Below are 24948 nucleotides of genomic sequence, written 5' to 3'. Positions count from 1 at the left end.
ATATAAATCGAGTCACTTTTGAAAATGGATAACGTTATCCATCTCTCTCACACATGTTTATCCAAACAAATGTAATAGAGAGCATAAATTAATACGCTTACAAAAGTTGAGCTTAGAGCATAAAATAATACTTTTCCACACAAACAAAATCTTCAAACCTAGACAGGAACTTAAAACATCGAATAAAAACTAAATTCAAATTTCAAGAACAAAAATGTAATCGTTTCATAAAAGACCAAATGAAAACTAAATTAAGTATAATCACAAATAACTTGAATTTTTGCTAATTCTTACCCCATGGTATTCATATGGTATTCATGTAACGACACAGATTTACCGCTAGCAGATATTGTCCTCTTTGGGCTTTTCCTTTTTGACTTCCCCTCAAGACTTTAAAACACGTCTGCTAGGGGAAGATTTTCACAACCTTATAAATTGTGATTTGTTCTCCTCCCCAATCAATGTGGGACATCACAATCCACCTCCCTTCGGGGCCCAGCGTCCTCGCTGGCACTCTTTCCTTCCTCCAATCGATGTGGGACTGCCCCCAAATCCACCCCCTTTGGGACCAGCATTCTTGCGTCCTTACTGGCACACCGCCTCGTGTCTACCCCTCTTCGGGGAACAGCGAGAAGGCTGACACTTCGTCCGGTGTCTGGCTCTGATACCATTTCTAACGACCCAGATCCACCACTAGCAGATATTGTCCTCTTCGGGCTTCCCCTTGAGGCTTTAAAACGCGTCTACTAGGAGAAGGTTTCCACACCCTTATAAATGGTGATTTGTTCTCCTTTCCAACCAATATGAGACATCACAATTCACTTCTAGTAAATTTTAATCAACCGATAGAAACAACTAAAAAGAAGTTCTAATTTAACCCCAAACAGAACAGTAAAAAGTGAAAAGGAAATACTACAGCTGCAACTCCACCAAAACAAAAATAGAACCGAAGACATCTTTAAAAAAAACGGAAAATGGAAATTGAAAAAAATATAAATGGCAATCAATAAGACTGTCCAAATCAATGAAGAACCAAGTGGATTCAAAAATGAAATGAATGGGGGGTTATATTTAAATAATAAATATGGTTTCCTTTAATAAATTGAAAGGGGGCGGGGCGAAAGACAGCACAGAGAGAGCAACAAAACCTGATCAAAACTGAAAGCAAGTGATCAGAGGAGACACGCAAGAATTAAATACATCACCATTCCTTCTCTTCATCATATCAATAAACACAGCTCCCCCCCACTGCTTGCAGCATTTAAGAACTATCAAATCCCCCATGTTCGTACACAATAGATCAAATATTAACTATTGAATTTTTCTGAAACAATCAATGTTTTTGTTCATGCCATACCAGAATTGCAAAATGAATCAGTAATGCTGGTTACCTTTTCCTTTTCTGAAATCTGTTTTGGTTTGTTTCTCTTCTCTTTGTTTGTAGATTTTGGAAGTGGGGATGGTGCTGCAATGGGAGCTTGGAGGGTTATCTTAGAGGGCTTTCTTCACTTGGAAAAAGCCAGGGCGTTCGTTGTGTGCAGCTTCGACATCTTCGGGAGATGCAACTGAAACTACCACTCCTTTGTTTCTGACTGCCTCGAGTGCGTCGGCGAAGTTCTTGAAGTCCTTCAAGCTGTTGGCAGAGAGATGGACATAAGTCATGGCAAAAGAGTAGCGAAGCAATTTATTATGAACCAGATAATAAAACCCGGAAATAGAATTAAATGATTTGCCTACCCTTGCCTACCCTTGCCTAATGCCAATTCATTACTTTTGTGAGTGAAAAAACATGACAAGAGAGCCTTCACTAAAAGTGGCTTGGGGAAACTTTACTTAAGAAGTTGAACCTGCATCTAGACTTAACATTCCCATGTTTTTTATTGGAACGTTAATAAGGATGTAATAGTAATTAGTATGGAAGTTATTTGGGTATTTGGTTATAAATAGAGGGAGTTGGGCATTATTTTTGTGAGTGAATTAAGGCTTCAGAGATTTCTCAAGAGGGGAGGGTCCAAGTACCTCGAAACAGTTGCATTAACTTGTTTCTTTACCTTTATTATATTTCAATATCATTTTAGTTCTGTTCAGATTCTATCAGTTTCTTCAACTAAAGCTTTTTAACCCTCAACTGAAACCCCTAGACTTAACATTCCTAGAATTAAGATGTCGCATTTTCAAGGATATTATCGGGACGAAAGGAATTGTCATATTATCAGGGAAATATACTCTTCTTTTGACTGTTTCATGGACACTATTCTTTCTAATTCTTTGTTTTTAGCAAAAATAAGCGACCTATAATCATCATAGCTCATCTTATTTAATCTCCAATTGGGGAGGTTGTAATTCACCAATAGGAGCTTGGAGTTCTTACCCCTATACTTCATCTATCAATGAAATTGTTTCGAACAAAAAAAAAAAAAGAGGTGAAGCTTGCAACCTAAAATGTCCCCAGAGAATGCGACTTAAGCGAGCATATTCGGGCAGTGGACTTGCTTAGACTTTAGAGAACTAATGCACGATGTGATGGAAAATCCTCCCCCCCCCNCCCCCCCCAATAAAAATCTAACAGCATGCAGATTGGCTAAAAATTGACAATCTTCATTGGTATGACAGATTAAGAGAATTTGCAAGCCAAAACATTTCCTAACTTACTATACTTCAACACAGCCAACAGTATTTCCGAGGGAAAGGATTGACAGCTTGCTTGCTAAAATAAACATTAGCCAGTAGTCATTTTTTACCTGGTTGATAAAATCTCTTCCCTTCTCCTTTGCCTTTCCTCTTCTGTAATTCCCAACAAATGACGCAACAAGCTGAAGAGAACAAATGTAGATGGTAAATTTATTTCAAACAGAACGGAGATTTAACAGAGAGAGACAAAATTGTCCGGGTTTTTTTTGGTTGAAGTTGTTCGTAGTATTGAAATACAAATATAAATAACTTGTAGGCCTGGCAGAAAATTAGTTTGTCTTTCTTGAAATTAAATGTCTGCCTTGCAAATTATAGAGGGGAGGAAAAAACAAAGAAAATTTTTTTCATCAGAAAATTAAATGTATTCAAAACTTCTTAATTTGTGTCTTTGTATCCTTATGTTATGAAATATACTTTACTGTGTCGATGTTCTATTAACATATTAAGATAATGGAGATTACCCAATCGTATCCAATCAATATCCATCCATTTTAGCATACAATGAATGCTATAATAGCTTGGTATTGGGTGGATGCAATAGACATGCTCGCATAATAGTTAAGAGGAACACTTCTTTCTCTGTTTTCCTGGATGCTATTTTTCACGACTTCCTTTTATTTTAAGAGGTTTGTTTACAAAATACAAGTTCCTGTTATCTAAGTATAACAAAATCTGTCGGGCGAGGCTTGATGACCAAAACCTGGCTAAAGACGTTTAGACTTAAATACACAGAACAGGCTGATGATTGTAGAACGAGAAGAGAGTGTAAACATACCTACTATAACCTTTAGCATCAGGAAGCTGGTATGAGTCAACATCTCCAATCGTTCCAATTATGGCTTTTGCTAGAGTATCGTTATCCAATTCCAATTCACGTAGAAAATCAACAGTTCCATCATATACATCAAGTGTCTTTAACAAATTTGGGTCACGATAAGATAAAAAGGAGAATACTCCTGCAAATACAATTCAAATAGGGTAAGATTACCTACTGATATTTCATGCAATGGCAAAAAGATGGTAGCACAAGTTTATACCTGAATGAGTATCAAAATCACAAAACCCTCCATAAGCACCTCCACTTACTCTAACACGGTCCCATAGCCAAGTATTACTAATATATTTTGAAATAACATAGGCACTTCCATTAAGTTGATAGCCAGTTTCATAAATGTTAGCTGCTTTTCCAACGTAATTTACCTGCAGGAGTTAGCTATTAACAAATAGTTTAGGAGAAAAAAAAAAAGAACAAAAACTAATAAGAGAATGCCCTTACCTGAGTAGGTATCAATATGGCTTCATTATCTGAAGAAAGCCGAGCATTCCAAGAGCTGTTCTTAATGACAGGTTCATTAGGAAGCAAATCAAGAAATTTGCCAATGAACTTCTCCGAATTTGTGAGGTTTTTGCCATCAGCAGTAATGTTGACTAGGCAATTTTTCCTTGAAAGTAAGGATTGGCGGATTTCCTCAAGTGATGAAGAAACTTCAGCCCAGTTTTGATCAACTTTCTCTTCAAGAGTTCGCAGAAATTCCAGATAACTTTATACGATAAACAAAACAAGAAAAGGACGACGAAATCAATGTACTATTCTGAAACATCTCGGATAAGATGATATATGCATGCTATTTTCAAAAAAGCTCATTTAGCTCAAGGAAAAGCTGTTAAGAATATTATTGGGATAAATAATAGAAATCATATTAAGATATGAGGTACACATTAGTCATGCCAAAGTTGGCTAGAGAAGTTGTTGTATCCTTTTATAAGAAACATACATATTAGACAAGACAGAAGAGATACAACTTACATATTAGGCAAGCTTCTCGAAGTGCATGGAAAACTTGTAATTGTCCTTAATATTAATACTGTTTTATGTTCATTTTTATTTTAGTTTCTTGTTCCTATTAAAAACCATCAGATGAATTGCCAGACCATATAACAAATCCCAAAAAGAGTTCCATTACCATATAAAGAGTTAAATGCCCAAAAGGAGCATGCACGTCGACAGCATAGCATCAGAAAAGACCAAAATGAAAATATTGAAAATATACCAACCTGAGACCACCCATTTGTTCAGAGATCCACCCAGCACTGTTCAACTTCGCATCCATCCTAGCAGCAGCAATTCCATGACCACTACCTCTTAACCGATTCTGATAGATATCACATAAACATTAATACTTTACATATCACAATTGTGGGTATCAGCATTTTAGTCGTTTATTCATTTTATGTACCTCCATTCGTGATTTGCTCTGAGATACAAACTGTTTAAACCGTTGCTGATCTGTAAACTGTACTTCTTGAAGAATGCAGTTCATCTACACCATAAAAAGAAATGAACTATTTAGTTTATTATCAGGAAGTAGCTAACTGTGAGTTGTACATTAAAAAGCCAATAGTAACGGTGAGTGGCTCAGCTACAACGCAGTAAAAAAATGCACAATGTTGAAATGTGAATATAAAAGGACAAATTTGTTGGTAGTCGGCATTCCACATAAATAAACCAGAGAATATACGCAGTGCACATATTTTTTTTAATTAAGAAAACTCAAAAAAAAATTTAAGTTATATACCAGGTTGAATAAGTCTTCAGCACATCCTGACATAGCCTTGCCTCTGACAATCATATGAGTACATGCCTTGTCATTGCCACGTATAGATGATGTAAATGGATAAACTGATATCCCACCAGTTTTCCTTCCAATTAACTGATTAAGTTGCACAAAAGTCAAGTCTTTTGTGCCCATCTCTAACAATGATTGACTGTCAAAGAACATTTGGAAGTCAAAAAGATATACTCCAAAGAACGGTAAAAATGTTAAGATTCACATCAAACCACTCCCAAATTCCGATCAAATGCACAAGACACACTATACATTAATGATTGATATCATCTATAAGATAATTGGCTACAGAAAATGGGGAGGAGATAGCTTAGAACATTTCAATGTATCTCAACATAAACAGAATATTCTGTTTATCATTTCTTTTGACATAAGACAATGGTTAATTATTACAGCAATTATTTAATTTTTTCCCTCTTATTGTGACAAATATAACGTGTTTCTGGAAGTCACAAGCTCAAATATAAGTTATTTTACCTTGCTGTGGTTTTAAATCTCTTGGCTACAATTGCCATATTTATGTGAAACTCTAATCCGAGGGCAGAACTGCTGTATTTAAATTTGAAATTCTCTTGTTCATATTTTTCTCCTATTCTTGTAACTGTTCGGAGTTAGGTGCTTATAACCTTTCATTTGCCTGGAAAACCCATCCTTATGTCGGACTAGCTTACGAGATTTAATGTTCAAACTATAGGTGATCTAACTCCAAAAATGGCTTAAATATTGTTTCTCGCATCTGCCTTTTAAATTCCCTTTAGGAATCTCACTCACAAGTTAATCATTGCAATTTTGAGGAGGCACCTAAGAATTCTTCAGTAATTGAGCTTTTGCAAGATTTAAAATTAGGAATGCAAATGAAAACCTATTTGTCAATCCGAGCATAGCATAATAGAAAAGCACCTATTAGCCTTCCATACCGTTGAAGATTTGATCCCTCACTCCATATTTGTTGAATTTGAAAAAGTTACAAGCTATCTGGAATGACCAACATACTAATGAAGTTCCACCACTTACCAAAATAAGGGTACCAAAGGAAGAAGCTCCTGCTTCAGTGAACTCATATCAAAAACAACTTCAGAATAAAGAACATCATTTGTGAAGAGTTCATGTTGTAAGACGGTTACTCCATTGACATTAACAATCTGCAGGTAGATTATATTAAAGAGTAAGAGATTAGAAATTAAGCTAGAATGCAGATTGTCCACTGAACTCAAATATGGATTGATATGGTTACCTCTGATGGAATACGAATAGGTTCTTTAGGAATATCTTCAAGGCAAAGGCATGGGACACATTTTAAAGCTTCTGGTGGATCAGGTGTTTCCTGCTTCAGCCGTAATTCCTGTGTAGCACGTGCTAGTTCAGCAAGATCTCCTTCCGTCATGCTTTCCTTAACTTTCTGCAAGATTTGTTTTTCAGCTGCTTCATCACGAGAAGCTTTCTCTGGATCAGGCTGTCAAAGGAGGGCAAGATGGAAACTAATGAAATCAAATTTAACGACATAGCAAATGAAATTCTGAGTGAAAGATTCAGCGTACTTTACCTGCATCTCAATAGTTACTCGGTGAGGATTGTTCAAGATGAATTTCTCTATCAAAGGAGAAAAAACAGCTTTGGGTCCTTCCGCAGCTATTCTGGCTTTCAAGGCCTTCAAAGGCTCTTCATACTTCAATGGTTCAAATGGATTCATATCATATATCCATTTACCCTGTTGATTTTAATTTTTAAGAATTGTAAGCCAACCAACTTTAAAAAAGAATTTGACTAACTAGGAAATAAAATGAGCTGGTTATAGTTATAGCTTACAATGGATCGAAGCATAAGTGACAAGCCTCGAGGGAAAGATCCAGTATTGTTTTCCCGCAGGGAAAACTCAATGGTATTCATGGAAGCCTCTACGGCATCATTGTCAAAACCTTCCTCTGCTAATTTCTTAAATGTATTTAGAATTAATTCTTCTACTTTTGGAATGTCATCGTCCAAAACACCCTTCAATCCAATACTAAACTGTGGTTGTAAGAGCTCATCTTCAATCCCACCACCAACAATGGCCTCTCCTAGACCACTCTCCAGTAAGATTTTCCTCAGTGGAGAAGCAGGAGTTCCCAGCATAAGATGGTCCAAAAACCCAAGAGTAAGCTCAGTTTCCAAGTCCAAGGGCTTTTCAGAAAGCAACCAATTAACACAGACCATATGTTTTTTCTTCAAATCACCTTCATCACCAGAAGGATACTTTTCAACAATCCTAACCGGCTCTGAGAATAGCCTTTGTTGCTCAATCTTAGATTGGTTGGATGCTGGACTAGCATCAAACATGTCTAGATACTCTGTGATGGGGGCAGAGAAGTGAGTAAACTAGTCAGTAACAGATAAAATACATAATCCAATAACAAAAACATTATGGTTAAGTTACAGGGTCTAGTTTAACTTTAGTTTTAATTGATAATTCCCGTACTTCTCAAAATTTTATCATCAGTTCTATCCTTTGATTACATCTTAACGCACACCCCTGTCATTAATGAGTAACAAAAACCTATCATAACAAGTTAATAGTGATTGCTGTCCAAAAGGAGTTACAAAAAGCAAACAAACATTACTGTTGACCCTTCAAAACACGATTATCCCAAGCTCTCTTTCAGTCTTCCAATCGGAATAGGGCCTTAAAACCAATTCATGTTTTTCAATTGATATGACTTGTCAAACTTTTACATTGTTAAAATAAAATGCCATGGGATGTCACATACACAGATAAACCTTGTCGCATTTGATCTACTTTATTCCTCCATAAAGGGAAGGATGTCAACATAAGTTTTAAACAAATGGTGCACATGAAAATAAAATTTAAAAAAAACACACACCCAAGAGAAAGGCAAGAATAAACAAATTAAAATATCGACATAATTTTTTTAAAAAAAATGATAAGTGGGAAAATCAACATGAACTAAAAGGAATTTTCTTGAAAAGAAATTGTGTTACTGTTTCAAACTAATGAGAAGTTGGTGTATCTGTGTGCATGTAGGTGTCACTCTATGTTTGTGCATTCTTAAAAATAAAAAATAGATTTCATTTAAAAAAAGGTAATACTCATGGTTTTTGGCAAGAAATGGTTTTATTGAAATAAAGAAATATGTAAAGCAGAAGTGTCAACGATAACCAGGTTCAAGAATGTTCATATTTATGCCTTATTTTACTATAACAAGTTCGCACATTTTATTAAAAAAAAAAAAAAAAAAAAAAAAAAAAAAACAATCCATGACTTTCTAATACTACATTAAATAAAAACAATGATGGACAGAAAACTTAATTGCCTTTTCCAAAGAAAATATATTATTATCATTCTCCTTTAATTACCTTTGAGAATACGCAGTCGTTCAACTGGATCATCATCTCCATAAAACCAAATCCTTGCATTTCCTGGGTGGTAAAACTTACGGTGAAATTCCTGCAGGCATGAAAAATGAGAAAACACTAAAAAAATAAAAAATAAATAAAAAAAAAAAAAGAGAGAGAGAACGTACAACTTGAAGATCATCCAAAGTGAAAGAAATATGTATGAGCAGAAATAAGGATTACAGTTTAACTTCAATGGAAAAGATAGTAAACATACGTGCATGCGCATTGTTGAAATAGAGAGAGTCCATTCCTTTTGGAATGTTAACTAAGCAAGCAGATAGCTATCCTTGAGTTTTAGCTCTATAGAGTTAGTTAAACAAATAAGTACACTACAGATTCAGTTCTCACAGCACGATAATCAGCGATTGATACAATCCTACTCCAACTAAAAAACAAAAAATAACAAAAAATCAACATCCTTGGAGCTGGAAATCCTGATAATTGTTTTTCATAATGAACGGCATAACGTTAACTTAAATTTCTTAATAACATTTTGTAAAACAAAATACTTCAAATTCCTTTAAAAAAAACACTTCATACTAAATTTAAAATAAAATATCTCTAATTAAAAATTAAAGAAATTAAGATACAAATGTCCATTTAAAACATAGGTTTATGATGCCATCTTCCCTCATTCCATTACTGCATACCAAAATCCTCAAGGGGATACAAATATACCTCCTTTAATTAGTTAGCAGATAATTAAGAGGAATACAAATAACTCAGGTCATCAATTGGCAAAACATTTATAAAGAACTGATCATTCTGCAGTTCTCTCTTACGTGGTACATACGGCAGTAAAATTCTCCATAGTACATACTATATCGATCTTTTATAAAATCCCATTTTTCTCATCAAGAGTAAAGTAATATGTGTCATATGCACATACATGCATAAATGCATGGGGAGAGAAAGAGAGAGAGAGAACAAAACTTGAAAGATTAAAAATTAACCAACTTTCAACTATGGCATGTACAAGGCAACAGATATCAACCTACAGGCCACATGACAAGCATTAACCAAAATAAAGTGGCTGCAACCTCAGGATTTACATTTTTCATGTTATTATCCAACTGGCAAGCGTTCTTACAAGTTCCCATCTACTGTACTTCCTTTGTTCTTTTAGAATTTCAAAAAGTAAATTCTGTAATCAATTCCAATAAAAGTATGCTAAGAAAAATAACCTTGAATTCCTCAAATGTAAGCTTGGGAATAACTCGTGGGTCACCTCCACTATCAACTCCATATGTATTGTCAGGAAAAAGAGCCTGCAACACTATAATCAATGAACAACCAACTACATATATAACAAATAGATTTTATTCAACTTACTCATAATCAATGAAATTGGATTTTACGGTTCTTTATAGGTTCTTTATAGATTAAATTAAGAATCAAGTATCTAAATTGTGTCTAATAAGTCTCTGGATTTAAAAAAATGTGTAGTAGGCCTTTAAACTTACAATTTTGTGCCTAATAAGCCCTTAAAATATTCGAGATTTTATTAAAGATAAAATTAAAATTTGTGTCTATTGAACCCTAAACTTTTAATTTTATATAATTAATACCTAAACTTTATAAAATGTCTATTAAACACAAAATCTAAAGTTTAAGAACCTATTAGATACAAAATTAAAATTTTGAGGACTTAATAAACTAAAACATAAAAGTTTATAAAGTTTTTTTTTTTTTTTTTGTCATTTTTTTATGAATGGAGATGAATATTCATCAGAACAACCTACAGAGAAGGGGTAGAGATAACTTCTTCCCAGAAAACTGACAAAGGAGAGTCAACCAATTGTCAATAAACATCAAAAGGCTATATTTTTTTTTTTTCTAGAATATTAACCTTCTCAATTCAAAATTACAGTAATTATATCAATTAAGAAAAATGATCATTTCTAGAGTATTTTACTTATGAAGACGGAATTTTTCATTTCAATGAAAAGATACAAAATGGAGAATAGCTTTCACTGTATCGTTTGTGTTCATCTTTTCCAACCTAGAGTCTGTATGATAAATGCAAACTTGGAAGGTTCCTCTCCAAGATTCCAAATACACCTTAACCTTTGGGCTTGAGGAGAGGGGCTGCAAGGTGTTGGGACAAGGATTTGTAGAACTCTCTGGTATTTTCAAGTAACCACTCTTTCATCTTCAATCAAGGAGAGTTTAATAGATACGTGAGATCCAGAATTTCATCATCTTTTAGGACACTTTGAAAGGTTCAATTCCAGACATCTCTTTCCCTGTCCCAACACTCAAATATTTTGCGGCTCTTCTTCTGGGAAAGATTCCGGAGTCTTCCTTCTTTTAGGGCTCTCTAGAAGGTCAATTTTAAATTCTTTTTCCATGTTTTAACATTAAAAAATTATGGACAAGATATAGAGATGTTATAAAATATCCGCAATACAAGTAACCATAGCTACATGGCAAACAGCAAAATAGGCTCTCAGTTTCTCTCATCTCCAACTGTCTGAACTCAAGTAGATATTAGCTGGATATGCTTTTGAAAGATTGATTTATATATTTCTTATTTGATTTTATATTTACTTGTGTGTGTGGTTAAATTTCTGATGAGTCCAATTCTCCCTATTTTTTCTATTCTAAATGACTCCTTAAGAAATCGGTTGTACATTACCGTTATGGACATACAACGAAATCAATTTTGGATCTGATTCCTAGTAATCTTCAAGGATGAGTCCCATTCTCCCTAGTTTTTCTTTTTTCCCCCCCTTTCTTTTTTCAGCTTTTGATGATGGACTATTTACATAGGTAATGCTACTTGGTTAAAAAAAAATTGAAATCTTCTGATCATAAGAACACACGAACAACATGAGCAAAGGTTCTAGAGCATAGGAGGGGGAAAGGAAACCAGAGGAAGATAAACAACAAAATGGTTCTTGCCTGCTGAGTAACTCGTCCTAGGATATTGTCAGGCTGGGAGTAAACTCCTTTCATTTCATTGAACACCACCCCTGGCATTGAGGAAAGATTTAGTGAAGAAATTAGAATCTAACATTTTCTCTCATCGAAGTAGAGAGAATACTGCACACCATGATGAGTGTGTGCTAAATTACCTTTATAAGATATGTCTTCTGATGGATCATTTAGTTCATAATGCCATCCCTCTTGTTGAAACGTCTTAAAGTCCTCCACGCACTTAGGAAAGAAGACCGCATCCAAGTATACATCAACAAGATTATAAAAATCCTGGGGATAAAAACCAAGTCACCTTCAGTCTGCTGAAAACTCTAACAATATTTGCATCTCAGCCACTACAATCTTATGTGTGATTCGCATATCACTGCTTACCTTTGTATTTGTTGAAGCAACTGGGTAGCATGTCCTATCAGGATATGTAAATGCATTTAAGAATGTATGTAAGCTTCCTTTCAATAATTCAACAAAAGGCTCCTTTACTGGGTACTTCCTTGATCCACACAATACACTGTGTTCTAATATGTGTGGAATTCCAGTAGAATCATTCCTGTGAAAGAGTTACAATTTGAGATTTTACGAAAACTACTGAGAATGATAGTTCATGTCCTGTCGTAATTATCAGTTGGTTTTTCGTTAAAAAAAATACCAGCAAGTAGTCAAACTGGAAGCCAAAACTCAAAGTACACTTACGGTGGTGTACGGAGAACAATTCCAAAGACCTTATTCTCATCATCATTCGACACGGACATCACCTCCGCACCAGTCTTCTTATGTCTAAAAAGCACAGCTTTTGACTTGCACTCACCAATAAATTCCTCAGAGACCTTCTCGAATCCAAGCTTCTCCGCAACCTCATCAGACACTTCTGCAAACTCTACGCTCCAAAAACAAACAAAAACAACACTCAGGTCCACTTATCGCAATCAAACATGGACTCGAATCTCATAAACTAGAAAAAGAAAAAAAGAAAAAAAACGCCAAAAGAAAAAACAGAATTTGTAATCAAACACGAAATTAAAAACTGAACAACAACAATTCAAAATCGTTTTCACGAATTGGCTAAGACATGGAATTGAAAAACAAAACAGAAATGAAACTCAAACCTGGAGGGGAGTGAGGAGGGGAAGCAGCAACAGCACGCGGAGCCAGAGACGAGAACTTCTGTCTGAAGTGAAGCGGACGAGAAGGCGAATAAGCCGGAAGTAATCTCAAATGACGACGAGGCAGTGAATTGAGACGGTGTAACTTCCTCGGAACAAACGACGAAGATGGCGGCAATGTAGAGCGAGACAACCTGTGAGCCGAACGGAAAAAGATTCTGTTGCATACCAAAGAGGAACAGGTGAGAGAACGGAGAAGAACAGATTTCTCCATTGGCGGATTTCGATTGAAGATTCCAGAAAGAAAAAGAGATGGAGATATGGGTTTAATAGGTTGCTTGTTTGAGGATGAGAGGTTTACGAGTGGCGCTGAAACTCGCCGGAAAAAAATATCTGGTCAATTTCTCATTGAGCTCTCAATTCTAAGCCTAAATTAAAAACAAATAAATAAAAAATACTCTTTTTTTTTATATAAATTATTTATTCGAAATTAGTTTTTGGTTTTTAATTATACAAACATATATTTATTATAATTTCATTTAATCCTTCAATTATTATTTTCTAATAATTATTAAAAGTAAATTTTATTTTTTATAATATATATTAAATTGAGTTTCTTTCAAAATAAACAAATAAATATTTTATATTTTAACTATAACGCCTCAGATCCACCCGTAGCAGGGCTTTCTTCAAGGCTTTAAAACTGGTCTCGTGGGGGAATGTTTTCACACCCTTATAAATGGTGGTTTGTTCTCCTCCCCAACCAATGTACAATCCACCCCACTTCAGGGCCCAGTGTCCTCGCCTGCACTCTTTCCTTCCTCCAATCGATGTGGGACTACCCCCAAATCCATCCTTACAGACACACCGCTTCATGTCTACCCCCTTCTAAGAACAGCGAGAAGGCTCCAATCGATGTGGGACCGCACCAAATACGTCCTTACAGTCACACCGCCTCGTGTCTACCTCCCGCCTGCACTCTTTCCTTCCTCCAATCGATGTGGGACCACCCCCAAATCCGTCCTTACAGGCACACTGCTTCGTGTCTACCCCCCTTCTAAGAACAGCGAGAAGGCTCCAATCGATGTGGGACCGCTCCAAATTTGTCCTTACAGGCACACTGCCTCATGTCTACCTCCCTTCTAAGAACAACGAGAAGGTTGGCGCATCGTCTAGTGTCTGGCTCTAATACCATTTGTAACAACTCAGCTTCATCGCTAGCAAATATTGTCCTCTTCGAGCTCCCAACTTGAAAACACGTCTATTAGAATAAGGTTTCCACACCCTTGTGAGACATCACATTAACATTTTTTTATTAAAATCAAATAAATAGACATTTACAATAATATTGCCACTTGAATAATTATAAGATGTTATTAGCCATTACGTGGTCACATGTGTACTACTCCTTTACTCCAACTCAAATATGAATACGACATTCGATTGTTCATTTTCCTAAGTTTACAACTTTATTTTATGGTTTCGAAATAAATCTATAAACATGACTCATTAAAGTCGAATAATGAATCGATTTAAAAAAATTATTTATATCTCACTTTTTAAAAATAATATAATAGATCGATTAAAAATATTAATTTTATTATTTAGAGGCTAAATAGACAATAATTTCAAATATTAAAAATATAATTTATTAAATTCCTTCGTTTATGAAAATATTCATAAAAACATTAAAACAAATTTTATATTAATTTGAAATTAGAGGCGTTCATATTGTTAGATTGGGGTTGTTATAGTTAAAAAATATATATGACATTTATTTCTATTTTATTTTTTATAATTTTTTTTTTTTTAATCAAATGTATTTTTATTTAAAGAAACTAAAATACATAATAAAATATAATACCACTACAAAATGTCAATAGATCTGAAAATATTATTACTCAAGTAACCAATATAGAGTTAATGAGAATTAAAATTGAGATCAAAAGTTCAATCTTCATTGATATTCACAACGTTTAAATAAGATACAAGCTATCAACTAATACTTACCATTAAAAAAAATATAAACTAACTAGATCTTGAGAATAAATAAAATATATTACTAACCAAATCATAAAAAAAAAAAAAAAAAAAATTATTTAAGATATATTCTATAACTAATATATTTTCAAAATATTAATTAATTACGAATATCTTAGCTAATTTAAACTACCAATAAGTTGCACTAAATTCGACATAGTTTGAGTATATTTAAAAAACATAATTATACGTTAAATAAGATTAATAAAAGATTTTAAATAATTTTATAGTTATTATCGATACTGAAGCTGTCGATAATATTTCGATCACAATATAATGGGTATCAGACTCAGCTCGAGTAATTAATCAGTTGTAGCTAACGGTGCACGTTTGCATAATTTAAGACATCATCTACTAATGTTTTTTTTTGTTTTTGTAATAAGTGTGACTAGAAATTTAAACCTAATTTATTTATGTCGGATAATGAGACATTTTTCAATATTTTTAGGAGGAGGGAGAAGGAAGGATTTGCTCAAAAGGCGAAGAAGAAGAAGAGAAATAAGGATCGAAGAGAGTGAGGTTGCAACGGTCGAAGGCTTTTAGGAGAGCCTCATAATCATTTTGTTCTTCACGAGAAACCCTCAAACCCCATTAATTTTTTCCCCTTTTTATCTAATTTCTCTTTCTTCCTTCTCTTTTTGTTCTCTATATTTTCATCTCGTTTTTTTAATTTCTTTTTTTCTTTTCCATTTCTGTTATTTGACTGAGGCGCTACACAGCGATGGGAGACAAAAATTCCAGAAGGAAATTAAAGGGAAAGTCAGAAGGAGGGATTCCAAGAAGATTCTGAGCTCCTCAAATGCCCTTTTCCTTCTTTTCCCTTTTACCTTCTTAACAATGGCGGATGATCCCTCTTCATTGACCAAGGTATTACAACAAAACATCCGTTTCTTTGTGTTTTTTTTGTTCTGGGTTTTTAATGATTTCTGTAATCTCTGTCGTCTTTGATCTGCGTCCTGGATTTTCGGGTTTGATTATGTCGTTTACATTCGAGCTGACACTGAATCCAACTGGGATTTCTTGTTCTGGATTTGTTTGAGATCATTGCTTCTGTTTGTTTGAATCGAATTATTAGTTGTTATGTTCTGTCTAAACTCAAGTTTTGAAGGTTTAGCTTGTGCATGTTCAATCCTAGGATGTTTTTGAGTAATTCTATGATGACCCTTTTGGCTATGGGAGCTGAATCTGTTTGAATCTAATCTCTGATTCATGGGGTGTAGCTTTTGCATCACAGTGCTTTTCATAATGCCAAGAAATCAATCGCTGTGGTCTTTTGTGAGATCCCATATCGGTTAAGGAGGAGAACAAAACACCCTTTATAAGAGGGTAGAAATCTCTGCTTAGTAAACACGTGTTAAAAACCTTCGGGGGAAGTCCAAAGAGGACAATATTTGCTGGTGGTGAGATTAGGCTGTTACAAATGGTATCGAAGCTAGACACTGGGCGATGTGCCAATGAGAACGTTGGCCCTGAAAGTGGGTGGATTGTGAGGTCCCATATCGGTTGGGGAGGAGAACGAAACACCCTTTATAAGGGTGTGGAAACCTCTCCGTAGCAAACACGTTTTAAAAACCTTGAGGGAAAGCTCAAGAGGGAAAGCCTAGAGAGGACAATATCTGCTCACGGTGGACTTGGGCCCTTACCACTTTGGTGCATCTATTCCTCATCAAATATTAAACCCCAAGATTATTAGGTCTAGCACGAGCATGGTCAATCCTAGGATCTTATGAGTAATTCTTTTTTGTTCAATCTTTTATATCTGAATTCTGGGAGCTTTTGCATCACAGTGATTTTCATAATGGCAGGAAACTTTTATTTTAAAGGTCCCTAAGAAATCCCCATTGATGCTAAGGATGATTGTGTTGGTCTTTGCCATGGTCTGTGGTGTATTTATATGCACAGTTTGTCTAAAGCAAATTAGCACAAGTACAAAGGTCGGGTTGTTAAGAGTCCAGGTTGTTGACATGCCGTGTTCGAAGCCTACGATCGATCCTTCAGACGTTCCTTTTGTGCACTTTCCTAAACCTACAACATATAGCAGGTAAAAGGAGTATCCATTTTGTAGTTTGACTTAAAATTGAAATCGAATAGATTGATAACGACTACATTTTCTGCACGTTTCCAGGGCTGAATGTGCTTGCCACCCGGTTCGATTTTTTGCCATTTTGTCGATGCAGAGATCGGGCAGTGGTTGGTTCGAGACGTTATTAAATAACCATACTAACATAAGTTCCAACGGAGAGATATTCTCGGTTAAAGTTAGGAGAAGTAATATATCAACCATTGTCGAAACGCTCGATAAAGTTTACAATCTGGACTGGTTTAGTAGTGCTTCGAAAAACGAGTGCACAGCAGCTGTTGGCCTTAAGTGGATGCTTAATCAGGTATGAACCATTGTTTTCGTGATGCTTACATCGTGAAATTATCTCGTTTTGAGTAGCTTCCAATTTGGTTTATGATGCGTTGTGATATGAGTAGGTCTCTGGTATATTTACACGAAAAATTGAATCCGTTCACCATTTTGCCAACCTATATTGGGGTAGACGATGTGAGATCTCACAAAGTGTTAAATCTAAGTTTCAAGTTCTTTGAATATGTTGATTGGATCGTATATTCACTGTGAGATCCCAAATTGGTTGGAGAGGGGAACGAAGCATTTTCTTATAAGCATGTGGAAACCTCTCCCTAGTAGACGTGTTTTAAAGCTGGCTGATGACGATATGTAAGGGGTCAAAGCAGACAATATCTGGTAGGGGTAGACTTTGAATATTACAAATGGTATCAGAGTCAGACATTAAACGATGTGCCAACAAGGACACTGGGCCCCAAGGAGGTAGATTGTGAGATCCCACATTAATTGGAGAGGGAAACAAAGCATTCCTTATAAGGGCGTGAAAAACCTCTCCTTAGTAGACATGTTTTAAAACCGCGAAGTTGACAACAATACGTAACAGACCAAAGTAAACAATATCTGCTAGCGGTAGGCTTGATCTATTATATTCACGCTATGTTTATATGTCATAATGTTATCACAAAACAAACATCATGATCGTGTCGATGAACGGTGTCATTCTTTGTAGGGGTTGATGCAGCACCATGTAGAAATAGTAGAGTACTTCAAACGTCGTGGCGTTTCAGCTATCTTCCTATTCCGACGAAACCTTCTTCGCAGAATGATCTCAGTACTTGCAAATTCATACGACCAAGCCGCGAAGCTGTTGAACGGAACCCACAAGTCTCACGTGCATTCACATCACGAGGTTTCGCTCGTTTATCTCAACAAATATCTGCATTTTTTCTTAATCAGAGATCTCAGCTTGTTATAGAAACGTTTCAGGCAGATATACTCGCAAAATACAAGCCTGTAATTAATGCCACTCTGTTGATACCCAATTTGAGGCAAGTAGAAGAGACAACAGCTAAAGCTTTGGAGTACTTCAATAGCACCCGACACATTGTGTTGTATTACGAAGATGTAGTTAGGAACCGCACCGTAAGACTCAACTCGAACCGTCTTTGTGTATTTGGGTGAGCCATTTTCTTACCAAATTGTCTGTGGTTGCAGAAATTAAGTGATGTTCAGGACTTTCTGAAGGTTCCACGGAGGAAGTTGAAGAGTCGTCAAGTGAAGATACACCGAGGTCCATTGTCGAATCAAATCGAGAACTTGGAGCACGTCGAGAAGGCATTAAATGGAAGCCAGTATGAGAGTTTTTTACACGCAGACTTTCGGAAGTAAGTAACGAACGAAACTCGGGAGGGTGGCGAGCTAAGAAGCTGTATATATAGGCATCATCATCTTGTGCCATACTGCAGGAGGAGGAATAGAGGCATATCCTTCCTGTTGCAATTTTGGATTTGGCGCAATGAATTTTATTTGTTCTCAGTAACATTCAGTTCATTCTTTTAACCTCTTCTATTCACATTCCATTATTTTTTTACCTTGTATGAAATGTAGCCTTTTTTTTCCCATCCTTTTGGAACTCAAGTGTTTATTTGTTATTAATTTTAATCTTAATGTTCGTGAGAAAGTAGGAGTAGTAGTAGGTACTATTGGCGACCTCTTCTTGCCCTGTTCGAGGGGGTTGAGGCGAGAAATGAAATGAATGGAGTAGGGGGAGTCGTGCCCGTTCTCCCTCCTTATCATGCCAGTCGAAGAAAAAGGGAAAATGGTAAATGGTTGGAACCTGGGAGATTGATGAGATTGAGCCCTCATCTCGAGTTTTCATGTTCTGGTGAGATGTTTTTTTCGAAAATATCCTTGCTCTTGAATAATACTCCGTGAATGCTCTTTCAGTGATTCGCAACTTCTTTCAAATGGACGAGTTTTCCTATGGTTATAAAATGGGACAATCATTCAGCCAGCCGCGTGTGTTTTAAAATATATGTATGTGGGGGTGGATATGAAGTTGACTTTGGTCAAAACTCGGGTTAATTTTGGAGTTTATATCTATATTAATAATTTATCTTAAAATGTATAATGTTATAACCGAGTTTACTTATGGCAGATAGACAAAATTGTCTATTCATTGATCATTACAAAATTACGAAGGTAGCAGTTAATTAATAACGACATATTTTTGCTACGATGTGACATTTCATTATTAATAATTCATATTGTTATTGATTACATATTTTTTTTCCTTACTACCATAAAGTTTTCTTTATTGCCACCTTCCCCTACTCCGTGCTATCTCTCGAAACTAGAAACCGTCATTCATCAGGTGAAAGAGAGATCGAGAGAAAATCAAGACAGTATAAAAAAAACAAAAATTAGGGTATAGGAAGAGACTCGAAAAAAATTGACAATAGAGAGACAAATCCGTAAATTGAAAAAAAAAAAACGAAATAATAGAGTCAATATGTAAACACGTATAATATAACTTGACATTAGCGATCTCAAACTGCTCTTATGAACATTATCAAATGACGTTAATAGTCTATTAGTAATATAACGAGATAAGGCAAAGGGTAATTTCGACAAGTCAGGAACATTAATTTATTTAAAATAATAGGTGATTGTTTACTAAGAATATTTTTCACATTAAATAAAAAAAAAACTCATTTAATTTTTTTATTATTTGAAAATTAATGTTCTTATAAAATTACTTTTCACTTCTAAATTTCTTTCTTTTTGTTATATATTTTTTGAAAACATTTTCAAGCTTCAAAATTGAAATATATATATATATATATATATATACTTTTTAATAATTTATTTTTATTTTTATTTTTCGAATTAAATTAAAAATTTTAAAAATTTCTAAAAATGGAAAACTATAATTAAAAAAAAGGTACAAAAGAAAACACAAATTTTAAAAATACAAAATAAAAAATGAAAAAATGAAATCGTTAGCATTATCAAATAAATAAATTATTTCCCAATAAATTGGAGAGAAAAAAAAAAGAAAAAAAAAGAAATTATAGTATTAGTTAAGTAGTAAGTAGGAGATTAAATAAATAATGGTAGATGAGATGCGACCCAAAAAGTGGATTTCATAGGCCAAAAATGTGGACTTCTTAGGCACCAACCACCCAAGCTCCTCCAAACACCTTCTTTATTGTTTTCTTATTATAGACTACGAAAATCCGCGTGAATTCAAATCTTGGATCGTACTCGTTTGGGCTCTGGAGCTATGTCGACTCGATATCGAGAAACTCAGTTAACCACTAAACACTGTTTTTTAGATGTTTGTCTCGATTTTTAGAGTTGGACTCTATCTTTAGTTATAACTTTTGTTACTATAATCATTCATGTCCATAATTCAAATCTGGATATAGAATATGGATTTGATACTCGATGACGTTGACATTTTCCTACCTCTTTTGTAAAATGACTATATTATCTATTTGTCTTGATCAGTTTCAAAAATTGAAAATTATTAGGAACTTATCAACATGGATTTTGATGACAGGACATAACGATCCATTTGAATATAGTTCAACTGATAAATATTATAATTGCTATTGCTCAATTCATAAGTATGGTCCGTTTAAATATAGCTTAATTGATAAATATTAAAATTAATAATAAATTTGTTTAGACATTTTTTATTGAGTTGATTTAATCAACTAAAATCAGCCCATAAACTCCTTTTTCTTAATTAAAAAAATGAAAATATATTTGGGTATTATCTTTTTTTTTTTTTAAAAAAAAAATTAAGATTTTTTAATTTTTTTAAATGACATTTGACCATATTTTATTATTTATCACAATTAATATATAAAATACAATTTAGGTTAAAATTTAAAATATATTAAATCTAGCCACTAAATTTGTCATTCTCATAAAACTTTATTATTAAAATTTTATTTTTTTAATTCAACAAATCATCGATAAAATAATAATTAAATTTTGTCTATCGAGTTATTTTCGAACTATCTATAAATTATATCTTTCATAAATCGGATCGATAATTAATATATATATATATATAATTTATAAATTATTTGCATTTTGCAACTTAATGAAAAGTTTAATTATTAAAAATATATTTAAATATTGGGAATTATTGGCATTTAGGCACAAAAAAAATATTTAAAAATAATTTTTCCTATTACAAGAATTTAATAAAGAAAATTCAAATTCATTAATGAAATTAAAATTCTTTCACATTTTAAATTAAATTGAAAAAAAAGGTAATATTTTGAAAAATGGTGGAAGGGGTTTGTTATAAGGCGGCTGGCTTCCAATTCATTTTCTCTCTCATATTTTCTCGGTCAATAATTTTCCTCTCTCTCTCTCTCTCTGCTTCCTGTCCTTTTCGTCTCTGTTCTTCATCAGCACCATCCGCCATTGTTATAAATCCTTCTCTTCTTCCCCGTTCTCCAACTAACCCTAAACTACTTCCATAGCCGGACCTCGGAGATTCCTCATCCCCGTTCGCAATGGAAGTGGCGGTTCCGGTTCTTCCCGTAGACTTCAACTTCGACAGCGCCTGCTCTTCCCCTTACATGACCGCTCCTTCCAGTCCTCAGCGCTTTGGAAACTTCTTCTTCTCCAGTGCTCCGACCTCTCCCTCACACGCTGCCGCATTCTACTATGAATACAAGGAGTTTGGTTCTGGCTATGGCGATGGAAGGATTTCTTCGGCGTCGGATATCCCTTTCCTGTGGGAGGAGATGCCTGGAATTGCGAAATCTGGAGGCGATTGTTGTAGTAGTGTTGCTGATGAGGATTTTGAATTCGATTTCAGTGGACAATTGGAGCGGACTTCTTTGTCGGCTGAGGAGCTCTTCGATTGTGGTAAAATTAGGGCTCTGAAACCTCCGCCGTGCCATCGAGTGACTGATTCGGTTTCCTCCAGTGCTATGTCGCCTAAATCGCCGAGATCGGTGAAAATTGCGCAGGTATAGCAGAAATTCATCGAAAATAGAACTCTGCTTTCGATATCTGTGTTTTTTCCCCCAAATTTACTGAACATTTCGATATCTATAGGGAAAGAGAATGGTTCAAGAAGCTTTCTCTCCTCGCCACCACCGCCGGAGAGATACAGATCCATTCGATAAGGCTCTCAAAGCAGCAACACAAAGAAACAGCGACGGAAAGCGAGGCAGAGAAAGAACAAATATCTCCGCCTCCTCGCGGTCGTCTTCATCCATAAGACGCAGCGGAAGCCGATCGTTATCTCCACTCCGTGTCTCCAATAACATTCTCGATTCCGACCTAGAAATGTCAGATAAATCCGGCATTTCTTCCGTCACAAGCAACGACAAACACTCAATCTCATCATCATCGGCCTCATTCCTCTCCACCTTCTCGTTCTCCAGAGGACAGAGAAGATGGAGAATCAGAGACCTGCTACTGTTCCGAAGCGCATCAGAAGGGAGAGCGACGGACAAGAAAGCTGTAGAGGAGATGAAGAACTCAAGCTTCCGATCGATGGAGAGCCTGAGTTCGGTGTCAAGCTCGAAAAGGCGAGGGCCGATTTCGCCTCACGAGTTGCACTACAAAACGAACAGAGCAGTTTCAGAAGAGCTGAGGAAGAAGACGAGCTTGCCGTACAAACATGGCCTCTTGGGCTGTTTAGGATTCAATTCCAGTATGCAGCGCAGTTTCTCCAGAGGATTTGGCTCGCTCGCACGTGCATGAAATATTCCCTCAAATAATTAATTTGATTCAATATTTTATTCCAATTAGACCTAAGATTTGCAATTTGTAAATTTATCCATACTAAAATATACCTAAATTGTTTAAGAAATTAGAAAAATGTTCAAAATTTTCGGTAATCTTATATCTTAATTTGAATCCATTGACAGTCATCCTAAATATTCTCCAAAATTAGTTCATTTTGAGTTAATGAAATTATCATTTTTGTCATAACCACTAGGAGTATTAATTGACCATTGTCGGCATAGTATAGATAAAGACTAATTTTGATGCCAACTTTTAGTAGAGAATACACTCATTTGAATATGTTAAACTCGAAAAAGAAAGAAAAAAAAAGCGTCATCTATAAATACTCAAACTGCAAGGAGTATTAACCGACCGATAACGAAGAGAGCGTTCGTTGTCATATTTGAAACTGACATTAGCAGACAAGTATAAAGTAGTGTTTTTTTTCCTACTTATAAATATTTTCTTTAAACGAATAATTTTGTTATGCTTATATATGATATAATATGAATATGTCTGGATGATTAAAGTACTTTCTTTTTTATTTTTCAAAGAAGTTAATAAAAAAAATGTGATTATGTTATGATATTTAAAAATTGATATGTGGTATAATGTATAAAAGCATTGAAGGCACAAAGTCTATGGGAGCATATCATAGGGAAGAAAATTGGTAGCCGTAAGCATAAAAATTCAACAAAGTTGGTATCAATGGCTTAGACGTAGTAATTGAATGAGGGGGTAATGGGTATTAATTGCATACCACATTTAATATTCACGTTTCTCTAACTTGATGTAGGGTGGCTATTATCATATTCACCCGTTTAATTTTTAAAAATTAGAAATCAACAAATAATCAAATGAACTCGTATAATTCTGACACCCATATAAATGAATAGTACATGAAGTAACTAAGACCACGTCTAAATAAGAACAATCTTAAAAATAAGATGACTAAGAAATGCTTAAAATAATTGAAAGTCACTATCTATTCTAACGAGGTGCATCTTCCATTTTCGATGACTAAATCATACAAATTTCATGTGAATTAGGACAAAACATGCTGAAAGGACTTGTGTTGGCTTATGGAGATAGTTTTCACTCTTAAGAAGCGAAAAGTAGGTAACATAATCATATTGCAAGAGAATGTTGGGGTTATTAGGTACCTAATCTGAATTTCAACGTTAATCTATTCCCTATTTAGTTATTTTGATTTCTTCGAGGTAAACAATCATAAGCCATTTAAAGGAAAAGAAGGGGGAGAAAATGGAAAGCATGAGCATGATACCATAATGATAAATGATGATATCAATAATTACATTCTAATACATTTGGAGAACATTTTTCAACAATTCTTCAAAAATAAAAATCAAAGAAAAAATCAAATTTGCAACATATATATATATATCCATATAAATTCCAAATGGAACTAAACTAAAAGTTGTTGGGCCAAATTTAGCGATAAATGTTGAACTTTTTATGGACAAAAAGAGAAGGAACTTGTAACTGCTCAAGCCCACTGCTACCAAATATTGTTATGTTTGGGTTTCCCCGAAATTTTTTTAATACGCGCTGGGGAGAGGTTTCTACACTCTCATAAGAATGATTCGTTCTCCTCTCCAATCGATGTTTGATCTTACGATTCATCTTTCTTTGGGGTACAACGTCTTCACTGACATTCGTCCTTCTCTCCAATAGATGTGATATCTCACCGGTCGAAATTTAGAGGGGGAAATAATAGTTTTTTAAAAAATAGAAATTTAGTTTTTTTTTTTTTTTTTTTTTTTTTTTTTTTTTTTTTTTTTTTTTTTTTTTTTTGAATAAAAGATTTAAGCAGCCTTATTGGAGCACGCCAAATCATTAACGTGTAGCATTTATTTAATCACGCCAAACCCACGTTTTTGTTCTTTTATTAATTATTAAACTAATTGCAATTATTAATTATGGGTTTTTGTTCTTTTATTAATTATTAAACTAATTGCAATTATTAATTATGGGTTTTTTTATTCTAAAACTCTCTTTTTTGTTTTTCCTTTTTACAATC

The 24948-nt window shown here is 34.6% G+C and overlaps 3 protein-coding genes across 5 annotated transcripts; 2 read left to right on the top strand and 1 right to left on the bottom strand.

The window, feature by feature from the left end:
* Positions 1 to 1132: 1132 nt before the first annotated feature.
* On the bottom strand, positions 1133 to 13169 carry LOC111470984 (presequence protease 1, chloroplastic/mitochondrial-like). The gene is made up of 19 exons (XM_023116653.1): positions 12755 to 13169; positions 12342 to 12525; positions 12024 to 12198; positions 11789 to 11921; positions 11616 to 11686; positions 9896 to 9979; positions 8670 to 8760; positions 7125 to 7645; positions 6862 to 7026; positions 6553 to 6771; positions 6333 to 6460; positions 5268 to 5457; positions 4929 to 5012; positions 4747 to 4844; positions 3968 to 4232; positions 3729 to 3891; positions 3467 to 3647; positions 2742 to 2813; positions 1133 to 1633 (listed from the first exon to the last, which is right to left on the bottom strand). Exons 1-19 carry the CDS (start codon positions 13023 to 13025, stop codon positions 1492 to 1494), a joined length of 3237 nt encoding a protein of 1078 aa, XP_022972421.1. The 5' UTR covers positions 13026 to 13169; the 3' UTR covers positions 1133 to 1491.
* A 2055-nt stretch (positions 13170 to 15224) lies between these two features.
* Positions 15225 to 18799, top strand: LOC111471044 (nodulation protein H-like). Of its 3 annotated transcripts, none has more exons than XM_023116732.1 (6): positions 15225 to 15658; positions 16694 to 16832; positions 16917 to 17175; positions 17872 to 18051; positions 18129 to 18284; positions 18357 to 18799. In XM_023116732.1, exons 2-6 carry the CDS (start codon positions 16756 to 16758, stop codon positions 18528 to 18530), a joined length of 846 nt encoding a protein of 281 aa, XP_022972500.1. In that variant the 5' UTR covers positions 15225 to 15658; positions 16694 to 16755; the 3' UTR covers positions 18531 to 18799. The 3 variants fall into 3 exon arrangements, with proteins under 3 accessions (XP_022972500.1, XP_022972498.1, XP_022972497.1); XM_023116730.1 differs by having other exon boundaries at positions 16615 to 16832; XM_023116729.1 differs by having other exon boundaries at positions 16597 to 16832.
* A 2721-nt stretch (positions 18800 to 21520) lies between these two features.
* On the top strand, positions 21521 to 22930 carry LOC111470993. The gene is made up of 2 exons (XM_023116662.1): positions 21521 to 22141; positions 22230 to 22930. Exons 1-2 carry the CDS (start codon positions 21680 to 21682, stop codon positions 22881 to 22883), a joined length of 1116 nt encoding a protein of 371 aa, XP_022972430.1. The 5' UTR covers positions 21521 to 21679; the 3' UTR covers positions 22884 to 22930.
* Positions 22931 to 24948: the final 2018 nt, after the last annotated feature.

This window comes from Cucurbita maxima, unplaced genomic scaffold, assembly GCF_002738345.1.
Source record: "Cucurbita maxima cultivar Rimu unplaced genomic scaffold, Cmax_1.0 Cma_Scf00048, whole genome shotgun sequence".
NCBI lineage: Eukaryota > Viridiplantae > Streptophyta > Magnoliopsida > Cucurbitales > Cucurbitaceae > Cucurbita > Cucurbita maxima.
Note: the sequence above shows the minus strand (reverse complement) of the source record. Positions and strands in the feature narration are given on the sequence as shown.